Source organism: Corythoichthys intestinalis, chromosome 4 (assembly GCF_030265065.1).
Source record: "Corythoichthys intestinalis isolate RoL2023-P3 chromosome 4, ASM3026506v1, whole genome shotgun sequence".
NCBI classification, from domain to species: domain Eukaryota; kingdom Metazoa; phylum Chordata; class Actinopteri; order Syngnathiformes; family Syngnathidae; genus Corythoichthys; species Corythoichthys intestinalis.
Window position 1 is genome coordinate 7472133 of NC_080398.1, and position 12920 is coordinate 7485052.

At 38.9% G+C, this 12920-nt stretch overlaps 1 protein-coding gene across 1 annotated transcript in view; it reads left to right on the forward strand.

The window, feature by feature from the left end:
• ntrk1 (neurotrophic tyrosine kinase, receptor, type 1) overlaps positions 1–12920 on the forward strand; it is an 81296-nt gene that overhangs the window by 14901 nt on the left and 53475 nt on the right. Inside the window, exons 2-4 of the mRNA XM_057834117.1 lie at positions 6364–6438; positions 8574–8645; positions 12347–12415. Of these exons, the coding sequence (XP_057690100.1) occupies positions 6364–6438; positions 8574–8645; positions 12347–12415 (216 nt within the window). The remainder of the gene's footprint in view (positions 1–6363; positions 6439–8573; positions 8646–12346; positions 12416–12920) is intronic.

Consider the following 12920-nt stretch of genomic DNA (forward strand, 5'->3'; position numbering starts at 1 on the left):
TTAACCATGTCGCTTAATGTGTGAAAGCAGCTGACTAATTCTCAGGTCACAGCGCGAAAGCTGATGATGTATATATCATGGCGGGCTGATCGTCATTTCTTCTTTCTTTGCAGTAAGACAAAAAGCTGCAAACAAGCATCGCAATTATCAACATGGCAAACTGGAAATAGCAAAATTAAACTTGAAACATCACGAAATTGAGTTGCTACCAGATCTTAGAGCCAAGGAAGAGACAGTCCGTCGTCCATCTTTGGAAATGCGTGGTTTGTTTTGTTGCCAATGACGACCAAAAATAGCATCATGTCCAGGTTATAAAATCCCGTCTGCCGCCCTCCCCGCACAGAGAGCGCCGAGTCGCCGACACGGCACACGTCTGAAAGTGTCCAACCTGGGCAATTCCCGGTACATCTCCCCATGTCTGAAAGCCGTGACATGGGTCAATCCCGCGTCACATTACACGGGAATTTAGCTATATATACTGTAAGTCTGAAAGGGGCTACTGCTACCCCCTGAAGGAATCTGACCTTTTAGCCAGCCGAACCGCCGGACCTGCGCTGGCACAGCTTCAGGGACCCGGGCCGGCGGGTCCCAACATCCCGGCCAAAAGGCCAAACCCCGCGCGTTCACCTTAGTCTTAACCCCTTGTACTGACTCCATTTTGAAAGCGGGAAAAAGGCTTACCGAGAGCAAGTTGACAGTTTATTCGGGTCAACAGCGATCAAACAGCAAGGCGAAACAGACACACAGTCAGGCGAGGAGGCAAGGTCACCATATCACACGTCAACAAAACGTTCCCGAGAAAAATAGCAACGCTTAGTTAAACATTCAGTCTTTTGAAGGCTGCGGTGGGGTGGGCCAGGCAAAGGGTGTTGTTTTAGGATAATTCTTCTGTTTCGAGTTTGGGCGGTCAAGTTTGTGCGTCACCTTTTGTTGGTGGGTCGTGGTTGCTAAGGCAACTGAGATGGGAGGTCGGGCCTGCCTTAACGTCTGAGAGGCGCCGAGCTAACATACTTAGTTCTTCTTGTTCTCGGGTGTTGCTTTGGTAGACTGGGGTGTCTTGGCCCCACCGAAGGGATGACGACAGTGTGCGCCGCCAACAATAATCAGTATCAATATCTCGGCAAGCCGCCTAGGATCGTTTTAAAGACATTGCTGATGACCTGGAATTGGATGCAGGTAAGACGATGGGAACTCATCCCACAGCTCCATAACAAAACAATCTGACCAGCAGAAGAATGTGACGAAATCATGCCAGTCGTCATACTAGCTTCGCATGCTAGCAAGCACAGCTATTCTCCCGGTCCAGCCCAACCGTGTCATCACCCCCAGCGTGCATTGTGCGTGTAAACCACTGCGCCCTCCGTAGGTCAAAACATGTACAAGTTATTATAGATTTTTAAATCAATGGCAATAAAATGTGTTTCTAGTAACATATTTTAGTAGAAGAGAAACATTGTAGCTTATTAGAGCTTACAAGTCTTTAAGTCTGAGGTTCCCTTTAAAGACCAAATGTGAAGTAACATGGTTCTTCAATTAGGGGTGGGCGATATGGCCTTAAACACGTATCACGATAAATTGAGCAGATTTACCTCGGTAACGATAAATGACGATAAAGTGGCCCAAGCGGACTGTTATATAATTTGAAAATCTGAATCAATGCATGAAATACAGATGAACAGTTTCTTGTTGATTTAGTTACCAGCATTCAATTTGATGTATTTAACAACTGTAAATGCAGTCTCAACATTAAGTTTATAAAAATGTATTGTAAACAATAAGAATTCAAGTATGAGCATTTATAACAGCGTGTATGGCTTGAACAATGTACATTGTCAAAATCAATATGCCTGTGCAAACATGTCATTGTAACACAAATGACTTGCAGCTTGAACAGTACACTTCAAAAAGACAATTTATTGTTAATGGCTGCTGTGACATAATTATTCAATACAAGTGTTTACTTTATGGTTTCAGGGTTTTTTTTCCCCCCAGTGCATTTTTTAATAAATGCACGCATACATGAACCCCCAGACAGACAGACATTAACGCTATATTGATCTTCTGCAAATGAAACACTTTAGATTTTATGATAGCAATAATGACACAGAATTAAGCACATACAGAAAAATAGCTGGGGCAATTTCTCGGTCATATTATAAGTTTCACCGTTGGATTGTGCTTTATGCTGAATGCTTTACCATCACAAAAGCTATCAGAGAAATCATACACAGTCAGAGCCGCTAGCGGCCGCTAGCGTTAGCCTGTGGCCTGGCTACCAGTAGAAAGCACTGAAAGCACAATCTCCAGAAATCGTGAGAACAAGGGAGGACAGCAGGTGAAAGTCCGTCTGGATGCCACCAAGAGTCTACTAAATGTCGGGTGAAAGTTTGGCGAACCTCCCTTAAGCCACACTCCATCACGTTTTGCTTGTAGCGTTAGCTGCTAGCGTTAGCTAACCGGTCTTCTGTTTGATTGGCTTCCTGATGATCACGTGACTCCCTACGTAGGTACATTGGCTGCTTTCTTAAAGGGGAATGAACACAGACGAACAACACAAAGTCAAAGCGGGATGAAAAGACTATTTTATTGTTTTATTAATTTACCGAATATACCGACATGGTCAAAATTACGTCGGTCATCGTGAAGAATTTCGGTGACGGTAAATTTTCGGTTTACCGCCCAGCTCTATCTTCAATCCTTCCGGTCAAAACCGATTCAACGTCTCGTGCTGCCAACGGCCGCCGACGACTTTAGAAACTCAAAAAAGAAAATTTGTCGTTCTGCAACATCTCCAAACAACTCAACGACGATCAAACGAGCTGTGGAGTGATCCGTTCATCGCGGCGGCCCTGATCGATACGCTTGCATTTTCCAAACGTGCCCCGATTCATCATTCACAGAGTAATAAATTGAATTTTGCGAATTGCCAGTCAATGCGCACGCCCCTCCCTCCCCCGGGAACAATACATGATATACAACTCAATTGGCTCAATCCAATAAGTAAAGGCGACAGGCGATCCTGGGCCCACCTGCCACTTTAATCACATTACCGCCGCGTGGGCCCATCAAACGGCAATAAAAGAAGAAGAAAAAAAAAAAGCCTGGTCTATTGCTAGCTAGCAGGATGCCTGAAACTGTGAAACAAATGTACACCAAAGACTCTTGTATGGTCAATTACTGTAGCTAAATAAGAAGAAAAAGTCATTTTGTGAAGTACTTTTACACCAAGTCAACAATATCCAGTATTACTGTGGTATGAAAAGGTATCTGAACCTTTTGAAATTCTTCACATTTCTGCATAAAAGCTCCATCAAATGTGATCTGATCTTTGTCAAAATCACACAGATAAAAAAACAGTGTCTGCTTTACGTAAAACCACCCAAACATTTATAGGTTTTCATATTTTATGAGGATAGTATACAAACAATGACAGAAGGGGGTAAAATAAGTAAGCGGACATCACATGTAACTCATTCACTCCCAGCCATTTTCACCGGATCAAGGCCCTTTGCTCCCGACTGGATTTTGACTCTTTTTGCATGGCCCACAGAAAATTCTGTTCTATTGCTATATAAACATGGAACTCACCAAAAGAAAGATTAGACCCTTTTCTTTCAGCAGAAAAAAAGTAAGTTCATATCTTTTTTCCATTCTTTAGAAATCAGCATTAGAAAACAGCTTAGTTTGAGCAATTTTGAAAAAAAAAACGGAGAAATTGAGCTTTTTGTGAAAGCATACATTTCAAACATAACTTTGACTTTAACACAGCTATTTTTTGCTTTAGTTATATCCCAAAGATCTGAACAATGTTTTGCTTTTATAAAATAACATAAACAACAAGGCAAATAGAGCTTTTGATAGCAAAGTAACAATTTATTTACACATAACTAACTGAAAGATGACGCTATTGTGGCTGCGACAGCCGGTAAAACTTTACCCTCATCGTTGCCTGTCTCAAAAAGATGATTTTTTTTTTTTTAGTCTCTGCGGGCTCTGCTCGCGAGCAGAACAGACTCACCGGCATCTAGTGGTCCCGGTCGTTCTGCTCGGTCGTCCAGCGCCTGGCATCCCAGGCATCTTACAGGTTGTTCTGCTCGGTCGTCCGCCGCCTGGCATCCATTCGGTCGTCTTCCGCCGGCGCCCCGGCTTTGCAACTTGGCCGTTCGTTGCCGTTGAATAGGGTTGCGGGTCTTACCAAATGCGCTACTGGCCTCCAGTGGCCAGTTTTATTGTTTTAAAATAGATTTTCAGCTTTGTACTTTGGAGCTAAATTGAATCACAACCCAGAGATTTCTCTTTTGAAAAAAAAAAAAAAAAACCTAAAAGATGTATAAATACATCTTTGGGACACTTAAACAATTAAAAAATAGAACTTATTTATACGTTTTTGGGAGCAAATGAGTTAATATTTTGTGCCCCCCCCCCCCCTTTAGGCAGCAATAACTTCAACCAGACGCTTCCTGTAGCTGCAGATCAGTCTGGCATATCAATAAGGACTAATCTTGGCCCATTCTCTACAAAACTGCTGTTGTTCAGTCAGATTCCTGGGATGTCTGGCATGAATCGCTGTCTTTAGGTCATGCCACATTATCTCAATGGGGTTCAGGTCTGGACTTTGACCTGGCCATTCCAGAACGTGTACCTGTATTTTGTTCTTCTGAAACTATTCTGAAGTCGATTTACCTCTGTCCTTTGGATCATTGTCTTGTGGCAGCATCCATCCTCATTTTAGCTTCGACTGTCTGACAGTTGGCCTCAGGTTTTCCTTTTTAATTCATTCTTCCATTAATGATTTCAAGTTGTCCAGTTCCCGAGGCAGCAAAACAGCCCCAAATCATGATGCTTCACGGTGGAGATGAGTTGATGATGTTGATGTTGGTGTGCTGCTCCATTTTTCCTCCACACATGACGTTGTGTGTTACTCCCAAACAATTCAACTTTGGTTTCATCAGTCCACAAAATATTTTGCCGCAACTTCTGTAGAGTGTCCAAGTGCCTCTTTGCGAACATTAAACAAGCAACAATGTTTTTTTTAGACAGCAGCGGTTTCCACCGTGGAGTCGTCTCATGAACACCATTCTTGGCCTATATAGTTGATGTGTGCACAGAGATAGTGGACTGCGCCAGTGATTTCTGTAAGTCTTTAGCAGACACTCGGGTTCTTTCTTTTACCTCTCTGAGTATTCTGCGCTGAACTTATCTCACTTATCTTTGGTGGACGGTCACTCTTTGGAAGAGAAGCAACAGTGCCAAACTCTCTCCATTTGTAGACAACTTCTCTGACTGCCGATTGATGAACATCTTGACTTCTAGAGATGGTTTTGTATCCTTTCCCAGCTTCAAATTAACAATCCTTGATCGCTGGTCTTCAGACAGCTCTTTTGACCGAGCCATGATGTGCATCAGATAATGCCTCTCATCAAGGCATTTCTTACCAGGTGTGTGTTTTATAGTGGGCAGGGCAGCTTTAAACCACTCAGCAGTGATTGGGCACACACCTGACTTAAAAGGTTTGGTAAAAATTGGTTTCAATTGCTCTTTAAGTCTCCTTAGGCAGAGGGTTCACTTATTTTTCCCCCTTCTGTCATTGTTTGCATGGTAAATATGAAAAGCTATAATGTTTGGGTGGTTTTAGTTAAAGCAGACACTCTTTTTACATCTGTGTGATTTTTGTCAGATCACATTTGATGGTGATTTTATGCAGAAATGTGAGAAATTCCAAAAGGTTCAGATACTTTTTCATACAACTATAATTCACTCACGGAACTAATGTGGGAGATGTTGTGTTCCGGAGGTAAACTCTTTGACGCGCGTTTTTTGGACCAGAGAGACACACCGACACAGCCACAGACTCACGAACATGCTTCTTTCTCGCTTGTTTTTAAATGTCCAGATACTGAAGATACTTCGGGAACACCATTTAATTACAGACGTTTCACCCCAGCAATGAACTATAATACACAGATTTTATTCATTCTTTTAACATTCATTTTGCAAAGGATGGCCTCAACGCGCCCTAAGAATAGCTAGGAGTTACAAACAAAAATCCTAATGGGGGCACTGTGGCTGGTTTGGTTGAATAAATTCTATGCATTTCATTTCTTCAGTTTTTTTAAAGGATTATCTGGATAATGGAAGCCCTGAAAACATTGAGATCTTCATAAAAGAGCATAAATGATTTTAAAAAAAAAATACAATCAAAATATTGCTTGTCTGAGCAGCAGAGGAGGAAGGCGTCCTTGTATATATCCAAGGTGCTCCTCCTTCGGCGACATTCAGTGGAGTGGATGACAATGAATTTGTATTTTGTTCAATCAAAAAGTATGTGTGCACAGTAAATGACACTTGACCCTTTGTTTGCAGCTACATTGAAAACCAAGCCGGCCTGGAAAACATCACTCAAGCGGAGCTCAGCAACTACAGAGAGCTAAAAAACCTGTAAGTATTCTTTTTATTTTCCATCTTCTAATACTGTATTACATGATGTTGTCGATATAAATGAACCCCTTCAAGCTCAAACCATCAAATAAATGACAGTTAAAGTTAAATTAAGTTAAGTTAAAATTCTTAAAAACTTAGCGACCCTCGGAACAAACTAAAAAAATGTTAATTCTACATTTTCGTGAATTTGTATGATATTTATATAGGGCTGCAGCTTTCGATTATTTTAGTAGTTGATTAATCTATCAACTAGTTAGTTCGAAAAATCGAGCCATCGGATTAGGAACATTTAATTTGTGGCTTAATAAATTTTAGGAGAGGTAAAACAAAGGCTTGCTAAGACTGTACTTTCAAGAGAGCATTGAATGTGGATACAAAATAAAATGAGTGTTTTAAACGAGTGTTTCTTCAAACTATAAAGAATTGTACCTTCATTTAAAAAAATAAATTAAAACACCCGAGCGTAGCTAAGTAGGCTAACCCAAACGGCTTAAAAGAAAAATTGGCTAACTTGCAGAGCGCAAATCCACTAGCTTAAATGCCATAAAATGCTAACGTCATCTACAATGCTCTTAACAAATCGTTCAAGCACATATTCCCACAAAAAAAAAAAAAAACGCAAAATATACCTATAAACTAAATTAAGAATGCATCCAAAAAAAAAAAAAAACTTATGTTGGTCTTAACAGAGAGCGGCTGGCGGCTGTCATAGTTATGTCATATTCACTGTTGCCACTAGAGGTCAGTGTATCCGCCCAAATCAATAAAACTTAATGCAAACACTTTTAAAAACAAATCATTACGACGCCACTCTAAACAAATAATCAAAGCAGCAAAACTGGATTCGAAGCTTTTTCCTCATCGAATTACTCGAGTTAATCGATTAATCGTTGCAGCAATGTATTTATATAAAACTTCAAAAATATCACATTGATAAAAACTCATGTGACAAAATTATGATACGTAGTACGTACCAGAAAAAAATTGATTCTCATAGATTTTTTTCTTTCAATCATGATACGCAGTTTCCTTTAATTGTACATGCTACTGTCAAAACATCAATTTTTGTCCCTTTCCGATGCAGAAATGACAGTAAAATGAATGTCACGTTATCAGAAAATGCTTGCTAGTTTAATTTCATGCCCAACAGAGATTAAGAGTCGCCTTTTATTCCAAACAAAACACATTTCACATGACATTGTGCCAACAAACTTACCAAAAATGAAGGAAGTTCAACTCTTGTATGACCTCGCAGTCTTTATGACTTTAGTGGTGGCGAGCTCCAAACACGGCCACTCTAAACAAAGGACAAAGACAAAAATAAAGCCCAAAAAACAATTTCAAACATTCATGTGTATTTAAAAGACTTTTCAACTACCTTTACGATGACTTGATGCAGTTCTGGCATGCTAATCAACAACAAAAAACACCCCTTAGTTTGGCTAATGACATGGTATAATCCATCTGCGTTTAGCTAATTGGACGGAGGCAACAACAAACCCCCTTTACAGCTAATGGCATGGTATAATCCATCTGCGAGTTGAGCATTTGGGCAAAGCTTACACACTGGTTCAGTGGAACACACAACCGGTAAAAACAGCTTCATATTTACAAAAAAATGATTAGAATATGTATTTAGTTTATTATGAAACCTAAGAATGACGGGAGACATTAGCTATTTCTGTCTGGCTATGCGAACGGCGAATGTTAAAAAAAAAAGAAGAGAGAAATACTCATGAAACGTGTAATGCTCATTATGCGCAGTATCGTCCGCTTATAACTTCTTAAATTTAAACACATGCATAATTTAGTCATTTTAAAATAACCATCCATTGATCGACAATGTGACAGCAAAAAAAATATCAAAAAAAAAAAAAAAAAAACACTCGTTATGTTATGCTATTGAATTGTTATGTTGAACAAGTTGAGAAAACGGCGCGTAAATACCGTAAGTAGTTCTGTCGCGTTCTAGCCTTGTGCTGCATTTGTGGTCCTTACAAAAGCAGGAAATAACCAGTTTTGGCGCTAACAACGTTCAAATACACGTCTGACCACCTTATTTTCCCTTTTGTATTCAGATATAGTTTAATTCATGTTTCGCTTCCATGTTTCAATTTCCTAATGTTTTGCAGAACAGTGACATCATGCAAACTGAGACACATCGCTGCCGACGCCTTCCGCTACAACTTCAAACTGCAATACGTGTAAGTACTGTTGCGCAGACATGCCTGCACCGATAATAAAAATCCATGACGAAAAAATGAATACGTCAGGAAGAAACAAAATATTATGTTAGGATAAGACACGATGAGCTAATATCATTTGTTGCGCTCTTATTACATTTTCTTCAACAGAATTGATAAAAAAAAATTGCGCGTGAAACTCGACCTCGGTTTTAGCTAAGGCAGCGCCGGATGGTCTTTGTGTATTGATTTTTTTTTTTTTTTTTCAAATGTGACAAATGGGGGTGTGAAAATATATCCAAACGGTGATGAACTTTGTATCCCAAAAGGTGCCATTGACAGCTCGAGACATCCAATTCATTTTGACTTGTAGAGGGTGAATGAACATGGGTCACTTTCTTTTGTATTCGGGGCATTTACAGGTAACTTTATATTGGTTTTGAGTCCATCCTTATATGTTTTGGGAGATTTCCGGGTCATTTGAATGGTTAATGCTCCAAAATCAAAAGGAAGTTACCCGTAAATGCCCCTAAATCAACAGGACCTGTAAATGCTCCAACATCAATAGGACGTGACCAAAAATCCATAGGAAATGGAGACCTTTCTTACCAGATGTGTGTTTTATAGTGGGCAGGGCAGCTTTAAACCACTTATCAGTGATTGGGCACACACCTGACTTCAATTGTTTGATAAAAATTGGTTTCAATTGCTCTTTAAGTCTCCTAAGGCAGACAGTTCACTTACCTATTTTCCCCCTTTTTGTTATTGTTTGCATGCAATCCTCATTAAAATATGAAAAACTATAAATGTTTGAGTGGTTTTAGTTCAAGCAGACACTGTTTTGACATCTGTGTGATTTTGACAATGATCAGATCACATTTGATGGTGATTTTATGCAGAAATGTGAGAAATTCCAAAAGTCACTGGATAGCCAGTTATCGTGAGCTACCCAGAAGTTAGCGCTCCTAGCGATAAATATAAAAGGGATTAGCGAGTAAACATCAGATGTACATTTTTTTCCTCCCATACGCCTAATCTTTGGAATTGGATGGCGTTAGAAGGATCAACCCGGCGGGGAAAGCCGAGCCGACGTCCAACCCTCATCTTTTCCCAATTATCGACGACTGATGCATAATAAATACACTCCACTCAGGCTCCATTATCGCTAAATCAATAACTCCGCTAGGAGGGGCTCGGCTCAGGGGCTCCGCTCGTGCTGCGCCGAGACACCAAAACAACAGCAGGAAAATTTCATATTGCCGAGACAATCAGACAAATGTTTTCTGCCTAATTGCCATATTTGCGAAAAGGAAATCCCATCAGGCGGTGGTCAGAATATTCCTGACTCTTACATGAGCTACCAAGAGTCAAACGATGAGTTAGGAACAAAATAAAACATGTTTATTTGGGTTTATTTAGCTTTATTATAAAAATGGGTTCACTCACTGGCGTTTATATGGATTATTATAAGGCAAGCCATTAATCCTTTTTGTTTTACCATATTTTTGATAAAGAGGAATGAGTGGTGAACTTTACTATATAATGTTAGCATTTTACAGTGTTATAAGTTAGTAAGTTATTGAGAGGCCTTTTGGTTATTGATAGGCTTGCTGTTCTATAATTGCCAGGTTAAGAAAGTTGTTTCATGGCCCAAGACCACAACAGTTTCCTCGCCTGTAGCACCAAATGTTTTTTTCTGATGACAAAGCACAATACCTGTTGGGTTTATGTTTTAGTTCAGTGCTCATTGTTCAGGGAACACCTCTTCAATGACATTGACTACCATAATTTTCGGACTATAAGCCGCTACTTTTTTCCTTCATTTTGAATCCTACGGCTTATAGTCCAGTGCAGCTTATTTGTTGATTTATTTGGGTTAATGGGCAGCACATCCCTCCTAGCAAGCATTGCAGCGCTACAGATTTAAATAAGAATCAAAATTAAAGTTCTGTGCTAACTATTTATTCAGTTACCTTTCCAGTTGTTTCATTAATTGTTTGTTTCGGTATTTGGTAACACTTTATTTGACAGCGGCGTCATAAGACTGTCATAAAACCGTCATAATTATGACATGACACTATCATGGGCATTACCGAATGCTTATGACAGATGTTATTAAGTGTCATCCGGCAAATTATGTTGCTAACTCCATTTATGTCCAGCTCGGCTCTTTAACATCCATTCAAAAGTGAGATAATTTGCCGGATGACACTAAATGACATCTGTTATAAGCATTCATTAATGCTCATGACAGTGTCATGTCATAATTATGATTGTTTAATGACAGTCTTAAGGCACCACTGTCAAATAAAGTGTTACCAAATACCATTACCAGCAATTAATGAAACAACTGTACCAGTAACTGAAGAAATAATTCGGAAAGAACAAGAACTTCTGATTATTATTTACATCTATAGTGCTGCACTGCATGCGAGGAGGCATGTTTGGCGACCACAGTGTTGACAGCAGGTGGCAGAAGAGGTTGATTGTCTCCCCCAGCGGAGCAGTGATGGCCAAATGAAGCTTCTTGAAGCAGTGACGCTTTGCAGCCAATTGATTCAAAGCTTCATGGTGGTTCATTTGGTCTATTGACGGTCGTATGATGTTGCTTTCAAATAAAGTAGTGCTGCAACAATTAATCGATTAACTCAAGTATTCGATTAGAAAAAAATATTCGAATGAAATTTTGTTGCTTTGAGTATTCGTTTAAGTAAAGTGGCGTTGTAATGGTTTATTTTGAAAGTTTGCATTTAGTTTTATTGATTAGGGTGGATACACTGTCCTCTGGTCTGCCTCTTTTCACATGGCTGAATCCAACTGCTCCCTGTTAAGACCAACGTGAGCCAAGTTTTTTTTGAGCTAATGTTTTTTAATGCATTCATAATTTAGTTTATAGGTATTTTTAGCCTTTTTTTTGTGGGAATATGTGTCTGAACCATTTAACCATTTAAAAAAAAAAAAAAAAAACTTTAACATTTTATAGCATTTAAGCTAGCGGACTTTTTCTATACAAGTTAGTCAATTGTTCTTTTGTTGTACATACATCCTCATTTCAAAAAAATATTTTATACAGTTTGAGGCTCAGCTCAGGTATTTTAATTTTTCATGTTCCTTATCCGATTATTCGAACTGACTAGTCCGTCGCTTAATGGACTACACAAATATTCGATAGCTGCAGCCCTAAAATGAAGTGCTACCGCTTAATATCTTTTGGTGTAAACATCCCATAATACAGTGAGGACAGCTGCGGCTTATAGTCCAGTGCGGCTTATCTATGAACAAATGCTGTTTTCGTGTCACATTTGGTGGGTGGCGGCTATAGTCAGGTGCGCCTTATAGTGCAAAAATTACGGTAAGTGATTGTGATAGATTCAAATTATATTTATTTGAAAAAAATAAATATTGGCAGTGGCACTTTATTTGAAGTCGAGACTGTTCTTATTGTTTTGTTCAATATAATAATGTTTGTGTCATTATGAAAAATCTGGTTAGGTCAGAGGGAAATCTATGTTGAATCCACCACTAGTTTGTTTTTTTTAACCTCCAGGGGTTCAAAAGCTGAATATACATTTAAAAATTCTATATTTATTATCGGTTATCGATATCTGTATCGGCTTTGAGGAGCAGGAAGTTATCGATATCGGCCAAAAATGGATATCGTGCACCCCTAGGACTCATGTTTTCACTTTTCAAATTTGACAGAATGCAATTGTTTGTTTCAGGAACTTGGCCTCCAACTCTCTGGAGAAGATCTCTTGGCGGGTCTTTCATTTTCTCCCCCTTCTCAACCTGTGAGTCGGCCATTTTATCACTTTGCTAGTCTTTGATTACCATATCAGCATTAATTATTCATTCATAAGTCATTTTTGTGCCTAAATCAAGTTTTGTGTCCTTTCGAAGATAGCGTACGTAATATAGCACCTTTTTAATTTCGGTGATAATGTGTCCTTTTCTTTCCACACACTTAAAAAAAAAATCATACTTCAAATGTTTTTTCTAATCAATTGCTTTTTTGACTTTAAAATAAAAAAGGTGGCTTCCAGTTTAAAATTCTTTCATTTACTTTTTATTTCTCTTCTTAGAAAATAAACAAAATTCAAAATACAGGTTTCAGAAAATGAAGCTTTTTTTCATTTTGTATTCCCAGCTAAAATCCTTTAATATATTTCTAGTCTACTTGAAATTCTGTCATTTTCTTACTTGTTTTAGATATATTTTTTTAATGTATATTTTCCAAACATTTTACATTTCTTAGCCTTCTTTACTGTCAAGTATTTTTTCAGCCGCTTTTAAAGT